Source organism: Dromaius novaehollandiae, chromosome 29, assembly GCF_036370855.1.
Source record: "Dromaius novaehollandiae isolate bDroNov1 chromosome 29, bDroNov1.hap1, whole genome shotgun sequence".
In the NCBI taxonomy this organism is placed as follows: Eukaryota; Metazoa; Chordata; class Aves; order Casuariiformes; family Dromaiidae; genus Dromaius; species Dromaius novaehollandiae.
This window is the reverse complement of record NC_088126.1, coordinates 2,151,984-2,173,553: the sequence shown is the minus strand read 5'-3', so window position 1 is coordinate 2,173,553 and position 21,570 is coordinate 2,151,984. Positions and strand designations below refer to the sequence as shown.

General features: G+C 49.8%; 1 protein-coding gene across 4 annotated transcripts in view; it reads left to right on the top strand.

Annotated features, from left to right (window-relative positions):
• Window positions 1-15,541: 15,541 nt before the first annotated feature.
• Window positions 15,542-21,570, top strand: part of OTUD7B (OTU deubiquitinase 7B) — a 33,684-nt gene continuing 27,655 nt past the window's right edge. For 2 of the 4 annotated variants that reach the window (XM_064499076.1, XM_064499077.1), the window contains exon 1: window positions 15,543-15,694. Coding sequence is in view for 1 of the 4 variants with exons in the window: in XM_064499078.1 (XP_064355148.1) it covers window positions 15,679-15,694 (16 nt within the window). In the remaining 3 variants the exon portion in view is untranslated. Of the gene's footprint in view, window positions 15,695-16,111; window positions 16,346-21,570 lie in introns of those variants that run through there. The other 2 variants (XM_064499078.1, XM_026117108.2) reach the window with 2 other exon arrangements.

Genomic DNA, 21,570 nt, shown 5'->3' with positions numbered 1-21,570 from the left:
TTTAGAAATCTTGGTTACTGGAGGCAAAAAAAAAAAAAAAAAAAAAAGGCAGTTTCAGCCAGGTGCTGAGGAAAAAGTAGGTCTCAACAATGCAGTGAGCTGAAAAAGTTTGGCCATTAAATACATATAATTGCTATAAAGAACTATATTAAAGCAGTACCACATGAAGGTTTAGGCAAGACTTTATTTTGCCAGAGTTGCCTCATGTTTATAAATAACATTAAACATGCAGGACAAAAGTGAAAGTAATCCTTTTGCTTGTTAGCAAATACAGTAAAAGAGCACTTGCCCAAGTGTCTACCCACTATTCCTATGAACTTGGCTTTGACGTGGAAAAAAAATCCAGCTGTATCTCCAAAATAATACAGAAGGCCACAATCTTAAAATCCTTCCCTTTAGTCTGAGTTTGCAAATTAATGCCCTTGGATTTGTTTGTAGTTTGTTTACAAGTATGATTTAATAAGGGTAACGCTGACTCCTTACGATATATACAGTGCGTATAAGCAAACATCTCCTAGCTACTGTCATTTTTGCTATCTGGTAGTAAATTTCAGTATTTACACTGTAACTTAAAATGACCCTTACCTCTGGAATAATCATGTTTTTGTATTCTTACTTGCATCTGGAAAGCCATAAACAATATGTGGCAGGAACAGAGTCAGTGCAAGCAGAATATTTATTAACTATATGATATTTTGTTGGTTGGGCATCAGTTTCTTCCTGTTACTCAGAACGACATGCAAACTAAAGACTAAAGGACAAAGTTATAGGTATTTTAAAATCAGACAAACGTGCTTTATCAGCCCTAAAGAAAGCTGATGTTAAGAATGTATGAAGTTGATACTGATTTTAATATTCAAAACATAATGGTTTTTATTTCTATACTAGGTCCAAGAAATTGATGCTTTGAGGACAGAAAATAGGAAGCTAAAAAATGCGGTACGTGTTTTACGTTTTTATTTAAATTTGGAGGCAGTTTATTGTATAACCTTTTTTTGCAGTTGCCCTGGGATAATCGCACACATCAATTTAACGCCTTTGGTTTCTCTAGTATACAGACTTCACTGTTAATGTTTCTGTATTTGTGCCCAATGCTGTTTTCATTCTGTTTTCTCTTCCTCAGAACTCAAGACTGCGATATAAAACAAAAGGTATATTATCTGAAATGCACCTAAGCATTTCCCCATGGGAAATTCTGTCATTAACATTTGCTAAATTAGCAACTGAATTGAAGAGCAAACATTTGTTACTAAGAATCTTTTTATACAACAACATGGAAGGAAAATAATGAAAAAGAAGGAACTGTGCATACTTATAAAACTAACTGCTAATAAAATGAGCTAGATGTGATCTAAATGTAACTTAGACTATGTAAATTCTTACCTAGTAATCATTCTTGTTTGCAGAAGTACTGAATACCTGCAGCTTCCATTTAAGCCAATGGGAATTTGCGTAGAAATCTGTGTGGAAAGGATATCTGCCTTAGGCCCTAGTTTTGCCATAACCACCACTGAAATCAGTATATGACGTTTTGCAGAGTCAGGCACGTATATCATTCATAGCCAAACACACTGAAATGAAAGAAAAGTCTATTAAGATACCAGTGGAATAATTTGTCCCCATCTCTCCAACCCATCTGGTTGGAAAATAATAGTGAATTTTACTATGAATTTGCTAGATGGAGCTTCATCTTTTAGTTTGGGTAGCAAAAATAATGTATCATTCCTTTTTCTTCCTAGATTGGGCATTAAGGAAAGAAGAGTATAAAAAGTAAGGATGAGAATTATCTTACATTGGGTTAAAATGATATACAGCTGAGCTAAACTAATGTGGCTTTGTGGTTTAGAAGGGCAGAGTGAATTTCACCCTTGATTAATAAATCTTTCCAATTTCTGGTGGCTAAAGTTCTGTGACAAATTGATGTCTTTATCAGCTTTGTACTTCAGAATCATTCTGACAAGTAACACATTTATTTGCATTTTGCTTTGTTTTCAAAGTGAGATCGAGAGACTTTCTGGCGAGATGTCCAACTACTTAAATGTCACCAATTTCTGGGTAAATATATCGGTATTATGAAAAATTTGGAGAGGGTTTTAATGTGATTAAATGTCCTCTTGAAGATACAGTTTTGCTGAATGCTACAGTGACATGACAAATAGTCAGAGCAAAGGAAGGAAGCCCTAGAGACATTAATTGTAAAAACAATTGGAGTTTGTGCCATTTGTTTGTAGAGATTGGACAAGTGTCAGAAACAGTTAAAAAAAACCTGTATCCCAAAATGGAGCGAAGGAAAACAAATTATAAACTGGTGCCTTACCTTGTCTACCTGCATTAGAGAAACACTTGCTAGTGATGCATGTACGACGTACAAGACTTTTCTGTAAATTCCGAAGTGGATGTTTTAAGCCCCGTAAAAAATACCTAGCTTTTTGTGATTGCTTATAAAATGAACTGTATCTCTTGTTTAGTATGAAGAGTCAGAGCTTCTGAATGGCCCAGGTATGTTATTTTTAGCAACTGAAAGAACAGCTAAAAATAGTTATAAAGCATGTTCCTCTTTCTATATAAAACTGTTATGTATTTGCTCAGTTACATACTACAGTGATATACTTCCTATTTGCGTTATAGCCACCATAATATTAACTGATTTATAATGAAAACATTTGCATAATATTAGGAGTCTGACCAGTATTATTACAGTTTAAAAGAGATCATAACAGAACTATTTTGAATTCAAAGTTAAAACTAGGATGTCAAGCATACAGTGTGCAGGGAATTCTAAACGTTAAAATGATTGTACTTCTATTTTTAAATTAGCAGATAAGAGAACACCAAGGGAACAGTCCAAACATGCGAGGTGAGCATGGGAAATGTTTGCTTTACCAACGCCTCTCAGAATAATATCATGAGATAATGTGTTACGTCATCACTTTACAGAATTCTGTTTTCTAACTGAACAGGTTAGATGAATTATTAAGAGAAAAACCAAGCTTTTCAGAGGTGCTAAGGTGTTAATTAAACCGAAATTTTGGGTGCATTTCAAGGAGGTTTCCCAAAACTGGTGGCCGCATATGCACCTTTTTCATTTAAAATACTTAGGTATGTTTGTTTTCATTTGTTTGGTTTAGGAAACACTTTTTAAAAAACATTCACACCCCCCTTCAGTATTATTTATCAATTAAAACACTAGAATTTAACAAGAAACTTGTAGCAGCTTAGATTAAATAACGAATTAACATAAATAGCCCCAAAATGCAACTTCTGGGGCAAACTACCAAAGATCGGTGGCATTTTAAAATGATTTTAACTGCATTTGAATTCCTGCAGCACTCAGACAGAGGGCGCCTGCAGAGCGGAGGAAAGGTAACTGCTGCTCTGTGTATCCTTCACTGCTCAGTACGCCCCAGTGCTGTGCTTTCGTGGCACTTGTGCTAGGAAAATATTGACTGTACAGAATTAAGCAGATTTTTTTGGCTATAGCTTTCATGCTTGGAGGGATGTTACTGACATGCAGCAGTGCCCCAAAATAGGTGAAGCTGTCTGGGGATATGATGTGTTCAGTGACTCAGAGCTCCTCCTCAGCATCTTGTGGCACAGAATTTGCAGGGGGATTTAAAACCAGTGGCATGAGCAAGCGATGTCTGTGTCACACTGCTTCCAAAGATAGATCCTTGTTTTCTGTGCCACACAGGACATATCATTCAAGCTGCTTTTCACCAGTTGCAGTGAAAATCAGTATAAAGGAGTGACAAATGGGGTCAGTCGCAAGATGTAACTGTAATGAAGAGACCTACTTGGCAGTCTGATGGAAAATGTTTGAGCAGTATGAATATGTCTTGGACTCTTCTGCGCATAGCTGCGATACTTGAGTCACCAAATTCATCTGTGTTATGATAGTTGTTTCCTTTCGTAACTTGTGAAGGATCTTACAGTCAACTGCAGACCTCGGTTTCTGTAAAGAGTAATTTTTATGGCGGGGAAAGGGGATGGATATAATGTTCTAGCTGCCTTTAACACCTGGAAGTCACACAAATAAATCCCTATATATCTTGCCAGGAGAGAGAGGCCTGGAAATAAGAACCTGGTCTTGAAAGTCAGGGGATCTTATTTCTCTTCCTGTGGGAAAATGATCCTACCAGATGGACTCCGGCAGGCTGGAGGACTTGAGCCGGGGCTGCTGCGATCAGCAGGAGGCTGCTGAGGGAGTCTGGGGTGCAGTGCAGTTCTGACCCGGGCGGGCTCAGGAGAAAAAATGTAATTTTGGCCCACAGTGTGCTGACATGGAAGAGCTAAATCCAGCCTATAAAAGAGACATGGGAGTATAGTACTCCTTTTTCTTTTCCCCATGGTCAGTATTAGTACACAGGAACAACTTCTTTGTCATGGACAACCTACTGTTTCTCATCCATTTCACCCCTAGGAAAAGAACTGAAATGGATTATGTTTCTCTTGGGAAACTTAAAGATAGTGTTAGAGCCTCTTTTTTTTTTTTCCCCTTGTAGTACTCATTCATACGTTTTTGCAAACCCCTTGCTTTGAGAGCTTTATTCATCCTTGCTCCTCTTTTCTCATGGCCCCTGCTCTTCCACCCTTATTCCCTCTGCTCCTTACTTCCAAAACTGCAGATTCTTTTTCTTTCCAATTCCTGTCAAAGTCCTATGGTCACCAGCAAGGCCAATTTCAAACCCGAGTGATCAGATTGCTCTGAATAGGGCAGAAGCATATTCATGACTGCAAGTCCTCCGTCACAGACTTCCGTAGCTATCTATATACTGTTGCTGAAAGCTAATCTGGATGGGAGTGCTTGAAAACCGAAGTAGTGTACTTCCAGGTTCAGAGTACAAAAGTGTTGCCTATTTTTGCTGAAAATTAGGTAATGCCCCTTTTAAAGACTATCAGCTCTGGTTCACTAATGTTCAAGAACACAGAACACCCTTTGGTCCTGTTAATCACAGTAAGAATAGCAGACGGGATTAGATGCTATTCCTAGAGCAACAGAGCTAAAAAGGGGCTAAATGTAACGGAGCCAATGCACCCTAACTGTCAGATCACTATTTATAGAAGAATTTCAAATGGATAAATCCTGGCTTTCACTTCCAATTAAGTAACTCCCCGTTTCTTCATCTAGTAAGCGACACATTTGTTGTCTTTTAAACATGCTTGGATTACCAGTTGCGATCACATTTTATTTCATTTTACTGTTTCAGATGCTTTGGGTCTCCTTCCTGCAGAGTGTTTGTAGGCCAGGAAGTTATGCATACTTAGAGATCTTTATACAAAAAGGATTTGTGTGTTTTAGATGGTCCGAAATTTTGCTAGAAAAAATATTCCATGGACCTGATTTTACTTTTCATATTCAAACTAACACCTTACTTAAGGAGGAAGTGGGGCTACTCACTTGGCAAAAAGTGCTACTTGATATGCATAAGAATTGTGAACTAAAGTAAAAAAAATTGGTATTTGATTGCATTCTATTGTTTTCTGGCCTTGTTTAGATTTTAAATGATTTGGTGTCTGGAAAGTACTTATCATTTAATTATTTGTTCTGTTTCCTTGGAAATGCTTTTGTAATGATGTCAGTGATGATTTTTTTCAACTAAATAAGCCCAGTGTGTTGTCTCCCCTTTAAATTCATCTTTGTAATTGTCCTTAAAGGAATACAAATGCCTTTTTGTGCATTAGCCATTTTTCCTACAGTGATAGATTTGACTAAATGAATTACAGATCAACAGTATAATGCAAGAGTTATTTTGTTATCTTAATGTTAATATTTTACTCTAAAAACATGCAAAATTCATGTAATTGCTGGGGGGGTGTTATTCTTTCATTTCAGGACTGTTGCAACTCAGACAGGTGAAGAAAGCTCAAGGTAATATATAATACATAGTATGAATGCACATTAAAAATTTATAGCAAAGCAATTGGTTTATTTCAAAAAAAAAGTATGTAGACTGTAAATTATTTTCACATTAAACATGCAAAATAGGTACAAAAATATCCTAAGTTCTCTTTTTTTTTTATGTTGAAACCTATTATTGCTTCAAGAACTATAACATCACATCTCCTTTATAATTCTGAATGGCCATGTTGAGACATCAGGGAACTGATTTTTAGTCAAATTTAGGTAGCGTTGGGCATGTCTGAACATAAAGCCTAATGTTTACAAGCCATTCAGCCATAGAAACTTACACAATCAGTTGTAAATTGTCCTCTGGTCCTTCAGCTTGGTTATAAACTTGCCAGTTAAGGGGCTGCATTTTTAATGTAGCTTTACTTTTGAGTCAGGGACTGTCTTTTTGTTCTGTTTTTGTGCAGAGCCCAGCAGCTGGGCTGGCACCCAGCTCCCACAAGTTCCAGTAATACTAATACTTGGTAATACTAATACATAAAATAATAAGGATAATGGATGGATCCTAGCAACTTCTTATTAAAGTACAAACAAAGAGTAATACTGAATATAGATTAGAAACAGGTTAGCGATAGCTACATAAAGCTTTTGGAAAAAGATCTATGTAATTTATTTCAAAAGATAAAGTAGATCTCTTGATGGAGATTTTATCTTGTAGAGTTTATTCATTTGTCTTCTAAACTTAGCTGGATGGTTGAAGAGTCTCTGGCCTGGTAATTCAAACACCGTGGCTTCATATGAATCCAGAAAATTGTGGTCAGATGCTACACAGTTCTCATCTGTTTCCCTTTTTCCCCTTCCCCCTCTCATCTTTGCTCTTATGCCACGCTCTTAACCTCCAAATCAGCCCTGAAACACTGCTGAGCAGTTTCATTTGTACCAAAGGGTGCGGTACTCTGGTAACCGTGGACAAAAGGGAACTGCAATAAAATCATAACATTTACTGCTTGCTTCCCTCCGTCAAGATCAGAACTGCAGTTTCCAGAAACTGAAGGGTTTCATATTAGGACACAGTCCTGAACTTGCTGTCATGGCAAGCCTGTTGAACAGAATGGTCCTTCCTGTGCTAGATTTATTTAGACAGAAGGTTCAGACTCCTTGATTCCCATAATTATTTTTCCACTGTGGCTTTTATCCACCTGCAAAAGGTCAGTGTGTGCTGAAGGTGACATTACCATTTTGAGGACAGTATAACGAAATACTTGCTAGCTGTTGTAATAAGTTTCACTCCTGCTCTCATTTCATCTGCACAGAAATCAGGCATGCTTCACTCACTGGAACTGATCTGTACCAATCTACTGCTTTTACAAATTATCAAATAATGAAGATGATAAAAACTTTCTGCCACTAATAGAAATGAAATAATCCAGGGTAAAAATGGTTGCAATGATTATTTTATTAATTACTGAGAGTGAAAATGTCCATCTTATTTTGTGAGAAGTTTATGCATTGTTTTTAGAAAAGACATTTAAAGCAACTGTTTAATATTTTGAGGAAATCTTTATGATTTTCTTTCCCACAGGATGACTTTGGATGCTGGAAGAGCAGTTTAATGTCAACATGACTTGTTGCTGGACAACATAATGTTTGACATTGTTTCAAATTTCAGCCTTAAGAATATATTCAAATATATATATTTATATAAATAAAAATCTATTTAATCTTACTAATAATTATTCTAGTCCAATTACTATTTAATCAGCACAATAACAGATTCAGGGGCAGATTTTTGTACCTCAGTTCAGTCAATGGGATTGTCCCAGGATTATGGTGCTGCCTGTTTTAAGAGATCAGATTTTATCTTGATTATTTAAAAAGGAATATATTTTCCTTTTGTCATTTCAAAGAGAAAGTAGGCCAAGGCAGTGTGTGTTTTCAGGGACATCACATGCTTCCACATAACAGAAAATTCTTTTTTCTGCAACCCTTGACTCACATACTATTGCCTCTTATCTTTAAAATAGTTCTATTTCATTCTTACGTAGGAAATCACTTTTCACCATCTCTGCCGTAGCAGATAATACTGGTTCTTTTGCCAAATTTGATTAGTTGTGCCATTTTTGCAAGTAAGAGTCTTCTGTGCAGCTGATGAGAACAGTACCTTTCTAGATACACTGAGAAGGGCAAAGACTGGGGATTGACATGAGAATAGTTTTGCTTGTTCGGAGAAATTCCACAAACTCATGCTTCGCGTGGCCTATATTCCAAGTTGCTATTTTATGTTTGACCCATGTCTCGAACTAGTGTATCAAACAAGTAACGTTATTGGATCAGTCTGTGTTTTTATCGGTTTTTTTCCTACTTCAAAATAAAAGCCACGGTTCCAGCCATACCTGTGTTTGTGAGCTCATGCACAACTGCTCGGATTGGACTGACTGAACACAAGTGTATATATATATATGAATTCCCAGAGATGCAGGTAGGAATGCAGACTGCCTCAATGAGAACAGTAAACCATCTTGCTGAAAACAACGTCATGGAATAACTCTTTTATGTGCTCCTGGTACCAGTTGCAAGCCAGACACACTGAGTTTCTCTGTTAGAAAAATTGTGCTGTGCCCAGTTGAGCCAGATGTCTCAGCTGTTCTGACGTCAGCGTCTGCTTTCCACTAATATCATTTGTGCCTGATGAACTTTTCAGCCAACGTACGATATTCCAGTTAGAAAGCTCCTCCGCCTGCTGCTGGGAGAGGACAGAACTGCAGAAAGCCACATGATCAGGTATCGAGTCAGGAGAGAAGATAATCCTGTGCATCCTCTTACTGTTTCACGCATGCAGCAGTGGTGGGCGCCAGGGGAAGTACTCCGTGTGAAAGTGCCGGAGGACCAGGCTTCTTTGGCAGTCACAGACAACTCGCACCTTTTTGTCATGGTCTTATGCCATATTGAGGAAATGGAAATGTTTGCATATGCAGTGAAAATACCACATCAGATCAAAGGTCATCTCCCTTTAAGGCACTGAATACTTCTTAAAAGCAGCAGCCTTCTAATTGAAGAAATACCCTGAGTGTTCCCTCGGGTCCCATTACTGTGTGTCATGGCACTGTTATTGCAGACACCGTGGGCCGTGGCGTGAGTGAGTACAACCCTGGAAACGGTCCAAGAACTAAGCACTTGCTCCTAGAAATTAATATCTTCAGCTCAGCGACAAAATTACATTCCTATCATGTCAGTAAAAGGGTAATAACATTAGTTACAGGAGAGAGAAAAAACAGATCACCAGCAAACCTATCTTCTGCTAGCAGAATGGAGCTGCAATTCATTCCAACTTTGAAAAATAGAGCAGTCGCTTGGAAACGATTGTGCCTGTATGTCTTGTGATATTTTTCTTCCTCTGGTTTTCATTCATGTGAAGTGATTTTCTTTACCTATCTCTCTCCTGTGTGCAAGAAAGGCGATATAGTTTACAGCATACAGGAGACCAGGATTCTAGTCCTGGCTCCGCATCTGATTTCTGGTGACTTGGGAAAATCACCACCCTTTCTGTGCCTCAGTTCTTTCAGTGTAAAATGATGCTTATGTCCGGGACATCTTCTGCCATAGCATTCAGGTCTCTTGAGGAAAAGTGCTACAGGAAAAAAAAAGGCACTTGGCAGATAAAATAAGGTTTGGATGAGATTCCTTTCTTGAAGAGTTTCAGGCCTGTGAAGCCAAAAATTAGTTTGTTTTCTTATTAGCTTTACATGTCAGCTGCCATTTAACCCTCTGCCTTTCCAACTGGGTAAAAAAAGTCATCACACCGTGAGTCTGCATGTCTTTTCTCTTACTCAATTATCTCTCATTAGTAAATACAAATAACTCCATTTAACTGCCTTGGGAACAATTCCTGCATCTATTGAGCTGGCCTGCAGTAAGTCTTGTGGTTTCCTGTTGGCCTTGGAGAATGAGCACACTTCATTATGTGGAATGGTTTACTTCACCTCATTATTTTTTCATAATCTTATTGAGCTTCCCCTTTTGACAGTGACAGGAAAAAAAAGCAAACAAACAAACAAAGGTTCTTTTTTGGTGCAGAACCTTATCAACTGCCTTTCAGAAACTGCATATATCTGTCAATTATGGTGAGCTAATTGGCCACTCTGTAAGCTTTTTGGAAAAATTCAAGTGAGTTTTAAGGCAAGAAAAGCTCTTTCACAACCCAGGCTCTTTCCCGCTGGCTACGGCTTTTTAAAGTCGTCTTCACAAATCAGTGCAGAGCTAACTGGTCAAGTCCAAGCTAAGCTGAAAAGACGTCTTGCGTCAAATCCCCGTGCTTCCTTGTGCTGCGTTTCTCTTCGCTAGTGAAATGATTTCTGTGCAAAGCACTGACAATAGCAGTCCCGGGCTCGCGAGCGTCTTGCCTCACCTCTTCGGTGTCTTGGCAGTGCTCGCCATCTGTTCCTGTCTTTATCCCCGTCTACTCCAATCCCTTATCCTCTTTGTGGCACTCTTATTTAGCCTAATGTCCCCTAATAAATCCATGCGAGTCATTGCACTCAGTCAGGACTGCACTTTAATCTTCCTTTGTATCCGTGATGTAAAGGACCATAAAGGTGCTGGTGTGTCACGCTGTCAGGCTGTTAAATGCTGTCCTGTAAGGACAAAATGCAGTTTGAGTGTTGCTTTAGCGGTCCCTGTGCTGCGTTGGACAGGCTGGCCATTCCTTCTGCCGGTGACCGATGTCCGAAGCTTCAGAAGAACCTGAAAACCTCTACGCTTCGCCTGTCGTGTGGAGCCCCTGGGCTTCTGGGCCGTGTCTCGAAGGGAGCAAACCCAGTCTGAACCACGAGCGATGTGTCCTGGGGGCACCCACGGCATTATACCGAGCTCAACCGGTGTTGGCTTCTGTGCCGTGAAGTCAGTAACCTCACTTAAACATATATTTTATCTCATTCTCTCTCCAAAGATTGGACATGAATGTTAAATATAGCAAGATAAATGCAAACTTGGGGCTTTAGCTCACCTCCGCTTTTATGAGTTTTTAATTTCTTTTACAATGCTTTTTAATTTCCGAGGCATTAAAACCCAGACAGGCCACCCCGGCTGTCACGAAATTAAACTTAACAGTTCAGGGGCGAGCCAAATGTATCCAGACAGCCCCACGATCATCTCAGACTTGCTTCTCCTTCTGGGCTTTCCCAAGAAAAGGTCATACCCCGGGGCGCGCCTGCGCTGGCAGCCGCGACCGTGGGTTTCCCCACGATAGGATAGATAGGTAGAGCTGCAGCCCGGGGAGCTGAGTCTGACTCTCGCCCATGCTGCCTCATCCTAACATTTTTCGTGTGTCTTGTTCTCTCACACAATTTCTGACAATGATCCCGCTAAAATAAGCAGGTGAAGGTTCTGCTCTCACCACAAAGAAACCGAGGTTTTCGGCTGAGTTGTTTGGTGCCCCCTTCCTCAACCTCCCCAAGAGCCTTCTGAAGTCGGTACTCTCTTTTTCAGGATGCTTTGCCATCCTCTCTGCTAGCCTTCGTGCCTGGGAGGAGCTGCCACAAAGCACCCCAAACCCAAATATTTCATCGCCTTACTCCAAATCCGACGCGCCAAGGCAGGCCTGGCTGCCCTGCATCCATGGATCGCCCGGTACTTCCGTCTCCCCTCATCCGCTCCCTCTGTTTTGCCCACAGCTCATGTCCTGAAAGCTTAAACACATGGCGATGCTCAGAGCCTGCAGCTCAAGAGAGGCGTTGGCATTAGGCTGTCCGGACTTGGAAAAATCAGGACTGTCACCTTCCACTCTTGCTGATTAGGGCTGGATATTGGGAATCTGGCTCTCCTTTCCCAGCCTGCAGTCGACGCTCAGACGAGTCCATTAACCTCCCCAAACTGCGGGCTGCCTCCTGCATTTGCAGAGTGACGAATAAAACCAGGGACTGTAGGAAGGGTTAATGCATTACCATATGTGAAGTCCTCTGAAATCCTCAGATGAAAGGTTCTTTAGAAGTGCCAAGCACTATTATTTGCCTGGCATCTGAAGAGCGACTTGCACAGGAGCTGCGAGATTTCCAGCTAGGAAGTTCTGAGAAAGCTTTCATCCGAACGGAAAAAAATCAAATCGAATCCAGAAACAAACTCGGCAGGGCTGGAGGGGCCAGCTCAGAGCTGACGCAGGTGGGTGAAACCCTGTTCAGCTCGGCGGAGCCGTCCCTGCTTGCATCGCGCCGGGATTTGGCCCGGGATGACTGATGGCACCATAGCGAGCGGCAGGAATTGAACTGTTGAGTCGTTTAAAGCCCGACGCTGCCTGTCGTCAAAGATGGCATTGTGCTTTCCGTGATCTTTCCCGCGGGCTCCCTGCCTAGGTGTTGTGCGGGGGACGCACGCCGGGCGTTCGCCTGCTGCTCTTTTCCTGCCGCCTTGCTTTGCAGAGCACTGAAAAGGCCGAGGCGGAGGGCACACCACAAGACACGCCAAAAATGTTAGGATGTTTTCAAGGCACCTTTTACCTAAGTTCGCTCTGGGACTACTCTTAAATTGCACCGCGCAGGCCGGGGCTGCAGAGAACGTCCCAGCTCAGCTCATGCTCTGCCTCTCTGCCCGTGGGGGTGAGTCCTGCCGCCGTGGCAGTGCCTAACGTGGGCACATCTGGCAGCTGCAGCACAGCTGTGTTATCACCGCTAACACTGCGGTGCCCCCGGGATGCGGCACCTGCGCTCTGTCCCGGGCTGTTCGTGCACCAGAGAAGTTACGCTCTGAGCAGACGAGGGCTGGAGGAGGAAACAACCGCGCTGGGAGTTCACGCTGGCTTTTCAGGGTCACCCAGAGATCCCAGGTCAGTGCCCCTCCGAGCAGCACTGCCCTGCCCGCTCCTCTCTTGGTGGAAGCAGACAAGTAGTGACTAAATGTTTCACCTTATATCCGCCCCCAAATTGTTGCAGAAGCATTTGTAACTCGGCTGGTCACGCTTCTTCACTGCATTTTCCCATGCTGAGGGTGCTGCGCTGAGAAAATCAGGCTGTAGATCCCAAGGGGATCAAGTTGCCTCACCGGACTCCTCCTCGCTGCTCGCTTTGCCCTCCGAAAAGCCCTCTCCCCTGCTCCCGTGTTTTGCAGCCAGGCCTCAGCTTCCACCAAGGTGCCAAGATGTATTTTAAGAACCATCCGGCACTTCCAAGTTTAGCCCGTCCGAGCATCCGCTGCCGGGAACGACCGCAACTGTTGGATGTCCGGCAGGATCCCGGGGCAGGGCTGCTTCGCCGAAGGCCCTGAATTGCAGCGGCGGGACCGCAACGCTGCCGGGCTCCGGTGAGACCGGGGCAACACTCGGGAGCGAGCAGCCGCTTGCCTGGGAGAGCAACACCGGGAGGAGCAGCGGGGCCGATGAGCTGCCTGTCGGTAAGCGGCGTCGCGCGGTCGTGGCTGACGGAGATCAGCCCGAGCTCCCACAGCCGGTTACTGCAGGAGCCGAGCTGCAAGGCCGGCTCACGTCTGCGCGAGTGCTTTGTATTTAAGCAGTAATTTTAAGCATTTATTTAAGCATTTAAGCATTATACATCGCTGCTGATGTAGTTTGTGGTTGTGCGCAGAGGTCCCAGCCAGGGGCAGGGCGTCCTCGTGCTGGGCAGCGGAAAACACAAGAGCAAAAAGAGAGCCCTCGCCCATCCCTACGGGCTGGGAGCGGAGAAACAGGGAGACCGCGGAGCCTGCGAGCAGATGCAGCACCCACATGCCGCAGGCGGCCTTTGGCGGGGTCTCGGCACAGGAAAGGAAAGCTCAGCGGGACGATCTGGGGGGGGCTTGCAGGGATCATCCCCCAAGCACGGGAGAGGCTTGGGAGAAGGCTGCGGGGTGTTTGCTGGCAGGCGGTGGGACGCCGCAGTGTCGCAACGGCACGGCCTCGCGATCGCGGTTCGAATCTCCGCGACCCGCTTGCAGGTTTTCACTCAGACCCGGCTCCCACCTCATCCCCGCGGAGACCCGAGAGGGGCAGCACCGGCGCCAGGCGACAGCCAGCGCGGCGGCACTCGCGGAGGCAAGTTCATTGACAAAACCATCGCTCCCAGCTAGGGAAAGGCTGAAATTAGAACTGGCAGAGAAGAGGCAAGATTTTATTTTTATTCGGCACCACGCTTGCCTCGCCGACCTGCCACGATTGCTCCAGGCAGGCGGGGAGAAACAGCTAATGCAAGCAGCAGGATGACACACAGGCAGGGCGTGGGACCGGCTGCAAAACCCCCGCTATTGCTTTTTTGCAATAAAATTTTTTTTTTTGCAAGTCAGGGGCACTCGGAAAGCTTTGAACAAACACTACAGCGGGGGGAAAAAAGCCTCTGGGGAGGCCTGGGCTCCGCGGCACAGACCGTCCTTTCTTTACTGGACTTTTCGCTGCCCCTGACACGATAAACAATCCTTTTGTGCGAGATATAAACAACGCCAGGAACAAAGGCCGCGATTGAGCGCGGGGATCAGCTGAATGCCGCGCATGACGGGCCGCACCGCGCCGCTCCTGCCCGCGGGGGGGTCTCGCCGCCGGCCCCGAGCCGCGCCGAACCCCTCTCCCCGCCGCCGCCCCGCGTCGTTTCACCGGGAAAACGGTTGCGACCGGAAAGGCAAACGCACGCGACGGCGCGTCGGCAGCGCGGGTCGCCCCGCCGGTTTGGATCTGCAGGGATGCAGCCTCCTGCCTCTGATAAACAACCTCTGCGGCAGCGCCGGGCGCATTTTCGGCGTGCTTCGCCCACAGCCGGGGAATGCGAAGCACTCGCGGGGGGACGCGCTGTCCCACCGGCCCACTCCCGCACCGCGGCGGCGTGCCAAGGGGCTGTTGTGGCGTGCCGGCAGGGCTGCTCTGCCCGGCGGCTTGCCCCGGTGCTGAAAGTGATTCCCAGCCGAAATCAGCCTGGGGCAGGGGCCCATCCCCTTGGCGTCCCGGCTTTTAGGGGTGGCCTAGCCGGGCCCTGGGGCCCGTCACAGCTCTGCGCCATCTGTGACACGAGCTACGCAGCTCTCGGTGATGCTGTTCGCAGCTGACAGGCACGAGGCAGGGGCTGCATGCCCCGGGAGGGGTTGAACCCCCCCATAGGCGCTGTGCAGGGCTTGCGGTCCCCATCCAGGTGCTGCACAGGGGCTGCGGGCCCCATCCAGGCTCTGCACAGGGGTCGTATGCACCATCCAGGTCCCACGCAGGGGCTGCATGCGCTATCCAGGCCCCATGGAGGGGCTGCAGCTGCCATGCAGGGGTTGCATGCGCTATCTAGGCCCCTTGCAGGGGTTGCATGCACTACCCAGCCCCCGTGCAGGGGCTGCATGACTACCCAGGCCCCACGCAGGGTTTGCAGGCCCTGTGCATGCCCCATAAAGGGGGCTGCATGCCCCATAAAGGGGTTGCATGCACCATCTGGGCCCTGTGCAAGGCTGCATGACCCGTGCAGGGGTTGCATGCGCTATCTAGGCCCCATGCAGGGGTTGCATGCATTGCCCAGCCCCGTGCAGCGCTGCAGCCGCGGGCGCGCGCGCACCGGCACGCGGCAGCCTCGCGCCCTGGCCGCGGGTGCGCGCGCAGGGTGGGGAGCGGGAGGGGGGGGCGTGGCCCCGCCCACGCGCAGGCGCAGTGAGCCGCGCGCCGGCGCGGTGCGGGGTGGGGCGGTGCGCGGCGCCGCGCCGCCATTGGCTGCGCCCTGCCCAGCCGGGGGCGGGGGCGGGGCGGCCGCGTGCGCCCGGCAAAGCGTTCCGGGCGGAAACGAGGGCGGCGCGGCGTTCCGGGCGGGCGCGGCGCACCGCGCGCTCCCCTCCCCCCCCCCCGCCCCCAGCGGGAGCGCGGCCTCGGCGCGGAGCGGCCCCGGCGCGGGATGGAGCCGCCCCGAGGTGAGGCGCCCCGCGGGGCCCCCTAACCCCCCCCCCGCCCCGCGACGGCGGCCCGGGCCCCCGCGGCAGGGCCCGGCGCCCGCCCTTCGGGTTTACCGCTCTCGTTAAACTTTTCCCGGCGGGGCCGGAGCCGGGGGGGGGGCGAGGAGCGGGAGCGGGGGGGGGGAGACCGGGAGCGGGGGGCGGCGGGGCCGGGGCAGCCCCGGGGCCTGGCTGAGGCTCGGGGGCCCGGTTGGGGCTCGGGCGCCCGGTTGGGGCTCGCGGGCCCGGTTGGGAGGCGGCACCCGGCGCGGGCCCCGCCCCGGGCCGGTTCGTAGCCGCGGGGAAAGTCGCGGAGCCGGTGCCGCCGCTCCGGGTCACCCCCCCCCCCCCTCCGCACCGGGCCCCCTCGCGGCCCCTCGGCCGGTGCCGCCCCCGGCTCGGTGGGGGCCGGGTGTAGCTGCCGGCTCGGAGTTGCGGCTCGTTTCTGCCCTGGTCCCGCCGCACCGGAGCCGCCCGGGAGCGAAGGGGCCCGCGGGATTCCTGCCTGGGGCCTGGGCCGGAGGGGAAGCGCCAAGCGCGCCTGGCCCCAAGTCGCCGCGTCCGCGATCCGCGCGCCACCTCCGTTAAACCGGTCGCCCCGTTCCAGATTAACGGGCTTCCTGCGAAACGGTAAGTCCGCGCTTGGGGGGAGCGCCGTTCCCCCCGGCGCCCGCGAGGGATCCCAGCCGGCGATGCTCCTTCACCCGGCAGCCGCCGCAGCCGGTCAGCGCTGAGCCCCGGGGTCCCCGTGCCGGCACTCGCTGCGCGGTCCCACCCCGCTGGGCCGTCTCCCCATCCCCGCCTGAGAAAAACCGCCTGAACGGCACCAAAAAGCTTCTGCATTTTGGGCATCCGAGCTGCTCGGCCCCCGCTGGGCCGGAGACCCCGCCAGCGGGTTGGGTGGTCGATCTTAAACTAGACACCGAAGTTTGTGAGAGGTCTGTGCGTCTTGGCGTTGTGGAGCCGAGCTAGATAATCTAGACTTGAGTAAAGTCTATTTAATGAGTAAAGTCTACTCAATTTAGACTCGAGTAAAACCCTGGGGAGGGGGAGAGGAGCCCTGTGTCGCGACGGGGATCGCTGTTACTGAACGAGTGCAGCTTCCTCCGTCCCGCTTCAAGCCTTTCGGAAAGGGCTGCTAAGCTGGGACGGGCCGTAAGGACGGGGTGAGGGTGGAGCGGTGGCGGTGGCGGCAGGGAGGGCTGAGGCTCTGCGGTGCACAGCCCGGTTCAGAAAGCTCCTGTGTCGCAAAACAGGACAAAGTTGTCAGTAGTTGCAGCCAGCTTCCAGCCTAGGTGTGAGGTTATTACAAACGTTTTCCCTTGCAGTGATTTAGTACCAAATAATTTGAATAATTTGGTTGGTTTCCTCTGGCGGTGACCAAACAGGCTTATCATTTGCAAACTGGAAATCTGCCTGGCTTTTAAATACCGCGTCTTCAAATGGGAAGGAATTCGCTGCCCTCCTCCTTGGCCGTGCCAAGGGCTCCGCTTCGGCGAGAAGGCCGTTTCCCGTGGTCGTTTCCCGTGCTGGTTCGTGGTGCCAAGCGTCACTGTCGAGTCCTGTGAGCAAACGGGGACTTGCGCCTCGCGCGCAGGCTTAGGAGCTTCGGTGCCCTGCGGCGGGACCGTGCCGTGAGTTTAGAGAACAGCTCTGGAGTTTGCAGGCCTTAATCTCGAGAGGAGAGGGAGTCTCTCGTCTAGCGAATGACAGGTCGCCTCCCCGGAGCGGTGCCCGTGGGCGCGGAGGCCGAGGGGTGACTCACCGCTGCTGGGCTCCAGCATCTCCGACGATCCCGCGCTCGAGGGAAGCGGTCTTTGCTCCGACGCTCTGCAGTGGGAGCCGCTTACGTAAGGAGCGCGGTAACGGGACGGGGATCCTTCCGGGAGGCGGCGATACCTCCCTGTTACGCCGGCCGGGGAGAGCGGCTCATCTCCGCTGCGGACATCCGTAGCCTCCCGGTTTATCCATCTGTAAAATAGGCTAATGCTTACCTGTGCGATGCCGGGAGGTGCCGTATATGTGATTATGAGTTACACAACGCGTTTGCCTACAGAAACGTGCTTACAGCGCGCAGGGGGTATGATTTTCGACTTTGAGTTGCCGGGCTAGTTGTAAATGAAGGGGTTATTGTCAGCTTAAGTCACATCGCTGGAAAAGTAAAACTTGGCGGTGTGAATCATTCGTGTCTGATTGCTGACAGCGACGATTTTGTCTTTTCTCTACGCCTGCTGCGTGTTTCCAGGCTCGAACAGCAAAGGCCGATTCCGCTGACGCTCCTGTTCACGCGTTGCCGTCGGACTTTCTGGTTTGTGTGCGGGTTCTTGAAGCCGGGGCTCGCGCTCTGTTGCGCCTCGTGCGGCGTTCAGCTCTCGCTGACCCCGAAATAGCAGCGTGCTGGGGTGGGCGAGTCCTTTGTGTTGCAGCAGACGAGCGGGCTGGTCTATCAGGCTTGAAAACATCCAGCACATTTTTTCTTTGGCACGTGGTTTTTTTAATAAAATAGGGTTTTTTTGCCCTGCAATACTAATTATAAAGCCAGACTTGGCTTAATAGTTCCAGCTTAGCAAAAGCTGCCACTTGAAGAAAACATTTGGCACGTTGGCATTCAGCGCTGCTGCCTCAGCCCGCGCTGAGCGGGGACCCCGGGCAGGGAGCTCCTTTCTGCCGATGGTGAATTGTCACCGCCGCTTAGCAAGAAAAACGTTCCCTGCTCAGGAAACGCGAGGGATGCTCCAGCTGGAGAGTACATTGGCAGAGGAGCTGCGCAGAGGCTCGAGTGTATCTGCGCTGTGTCGCTCTTGTTTAAAATACTCGAACGTGCGCTTTTGCTTGTGCTGGGAGCGTGGGTACGGGATAAAAGCCCTGAGCTTCTGCCCTGGTGCGTCCGGAAGCGACGTCTGTTGAAGCTTGTTAGGAGCGTGCAACTCTTGAGAGCTGCGATTTCCCCAAGCGTATTTGTATATACGAAATACTTGTCAACAATTAAAGCGCAAGTGGTGGGTGCTTCAGCGTGCAGATCTTTGCTGAGAGCAGAGGGAGGCGGGGATGCCGAGAGGGGATGTGCACCAAATATTTACGCAGACCTCGACGTTCCTAGCGCTGCAGTTTTGTTCTGCTTTTCGGCTGGGGGTTTGCTGCGCTCTGGCAGCGCGTGGCTGGGACTGATCTCATCAGGAGCACGTATGAGGCAGAGTCCGGTCTCTGCGGCTTGATGTAATGCGATTACAGCCCGATGTGACATCGCCGCCACCGCGGCAGCGTTACAGAGACGGGGAGATGCCGGGCAAGCGAGCGTCCCGCTCGACAAGTGTCTCGGCTCCAACAGCTCTGTAGCTAAACTGTGAGCTCACATCTTAAAATGATGCTCACAGGAAAACAGATTTACAGCGCGGGGAGAAGCGGGGCAGCATCTCCCGTGGCCTGGTTTGCAGAGGTGCCGGCTACGCGCATCCCCGGGGAGGCCGGCGGCCACGGCGCCTGCTCAGCGCTCCTGCAACGCCGGCGTTCGCGCTAGAAATAGTCGCGGCCTGATTTAAGCAGGTGAATTTGTCTCGGAGCAAATTTCCTCGTGCGTAGCCACCGCAGAAATGGCTTATTTTAGATGCACATCTCCTGTTTGGCTAAAACGGGAAGAGCGCCTAACCTGGGTCACTATAATTACTGTATTTCTTGGGAGCCCAGCGCAGTTCCTGAACTCGCGGTGTTGCAGCGAGGACGGTTCGTCCTCTGCCGGTGCGTGAATGTGTGCACACACCTGTACCGTAAGAACAGCTTCGCCCAGCTTGGAAACATAATGAGAGCGTGTGCTGCTGAGTTTGGTGGCAGCGGTGTGCTCGCTGCAAACGGTTCAGTGGCCTTACCGAGCTCCAGCCTAAGAAAGGGTGATTTTAGGTAATTCTCCTTCGTGCAGTCATTTCTCCGCGTCCCGTCCTCGCCGTTGCACTCAGTCCCCCGCGGTTGGTGCAGCGCTGTAAAGCGTGCCGCGCTCGGGGCCGGGCCGTAGAGCCGCCTGGGCATCCGTAATGTCGGCTCTGCGTAGGTCCGGGGTTTGTCCCATCGCGGAGCGAGCCGCGCTCTCGCCCCGGGGTCGCGTGTGCTCCCTGGCCGCCAGCGAGGCCCTGGGCGTCTCCTCTCCTTCCCTGCCTTGGGGGAAGTCCTGAAACGGAAAGTCAGGGATCGTGATTTGTCCTGGAAAGCGCAAACCCTCGTGAAAGAGGAATCGATAAATAACAGTGGTGGTGTGGGCCGGGCCTCGGCGTTGGTGAGACTGTCCTGAGCGTATTCAAGCCCGTTTCTGCCTTTTCCATGGCGCTGAGGTTTCTTTCCCATGATGCTGCTGCTGCTTCAAAGCAGGTGCCAGAATAGTCTGGACGGTGCAATTAGCAAGGCTGTATTTAGAGCAGAGGAAAGCAGGTGACTGTAGCCCTTAAAAATAGGATGCACCTTTCATTTGGAAGAAGTTAAGCATATGAAAATGGCCATGTTTGATAAACTTTCTTTAGTACCATTGCGACTCCGGCTTACCTGCCGCTTTTCTAGCGTTCTGGCTCTCCGGAGCAACAGCTGCTTCGAAGGTGCCTTTTCCCCGTTTGAAAACCGCTGCTCGTGGGGACGACGCAGCTCGGACGGGGCCCAAACCCGGCGATCGCGCGGAGGCTTCCGAGCTTCTGGGCCGCGGTTGCACGGGACGGCGCATCTCGCCGAAAAGCTGTTCGTACTGATCGCAAAACGCCGTAGCCCTGTGACCTCTGCAAGATCCAGTCTAAACTCGGGCTGCCCGTCCCGTCTGTCTAAAACCAAATAGTCCTGCGGTAATTTTGCCTTCCTCTTGCACCCACGCCAGCAGTTCTTTAGCCCTCCTTCAGCCAGCTTGCAAGCCTTCTTGCGCCAAGTTATTCCTTGGGGAAGAGCTATTTCGTCGGGCCACGGTCGCGGAGGCTGGATGACGACCTGCCTGTTCGCCTTTCGCCCTTGCCTAAGCCAGAGCTTGCAGCCCGCGCTCGGCTTTGTGCAATGCCAACACCTAGTCGGAGCTTAGCCACTACAACGAAGGCGTTAGGGCAGTTCATTCTGCCGGCTTCGTTTCGGCCGTCCGGGAAGGCGCGGAGCCTCCCTGCGGGACCTGGCGCTGCGGAGCTGGTCTGGCACCGAGCCACGCGAGTAGCTTACCGCGCTGGCAGCTCTTCTGATAAGGCTCGTTAATAAAGAGCCCGGCTCGGTTAGCGCAGGCGTTGGGCCGCTTAAGGCACCGGAGTCTTGCCCGGGTCGCACCGCGAGCCCCGCGTCCGGGCAGGCTTCGCGCGCAGGTCTGCGGAGGCCGCGTTGCGGGCAGGAGCGAGTGCACGGTGTTCGGCTCTGCGTCGACGGTAAGCGCTGCTAGACGCGGCTTGGGGTGGATTTTTGGTTTAGGAGCGTGATGCTTTCCCGGCCTAGGCTGGCTTGCGTCGCTCTGGCTCGTGGGCTCTTCCTCTTCAGGAGGGCGTTGCGACGCGGGATGAAAGCACGTGGGTGATCGCTTCCAGGCGGCTCCTCTGCGACAGCAGGGAGCAAAAAGTCTTGGATCCACTGTCAAAGTGAATCAATATTGCGTTTTGTAGTGTGGATGCAAGCAGAGTCTCGTTCCTGAGAAAAAGCTTTTTCTTCCTCTGTTCACCTGACTCGAGGCGGCTTCAGAAAGCATCTCAAAACGCAGTGTGGGTTTTCCTGTGTGCGTTTAAAAACAAAACAGTTCCTTCTGCTTTTCCCCCTCCCGTGAAGGTATCCGAGCGCTTTGGAAAGCCGCGTTCGAGGTACCGCCGTGGGAAGCGTTGCTCCTCCTTCGTCCTCGCTCCGGCCGGGAAAGCCGGGACGCG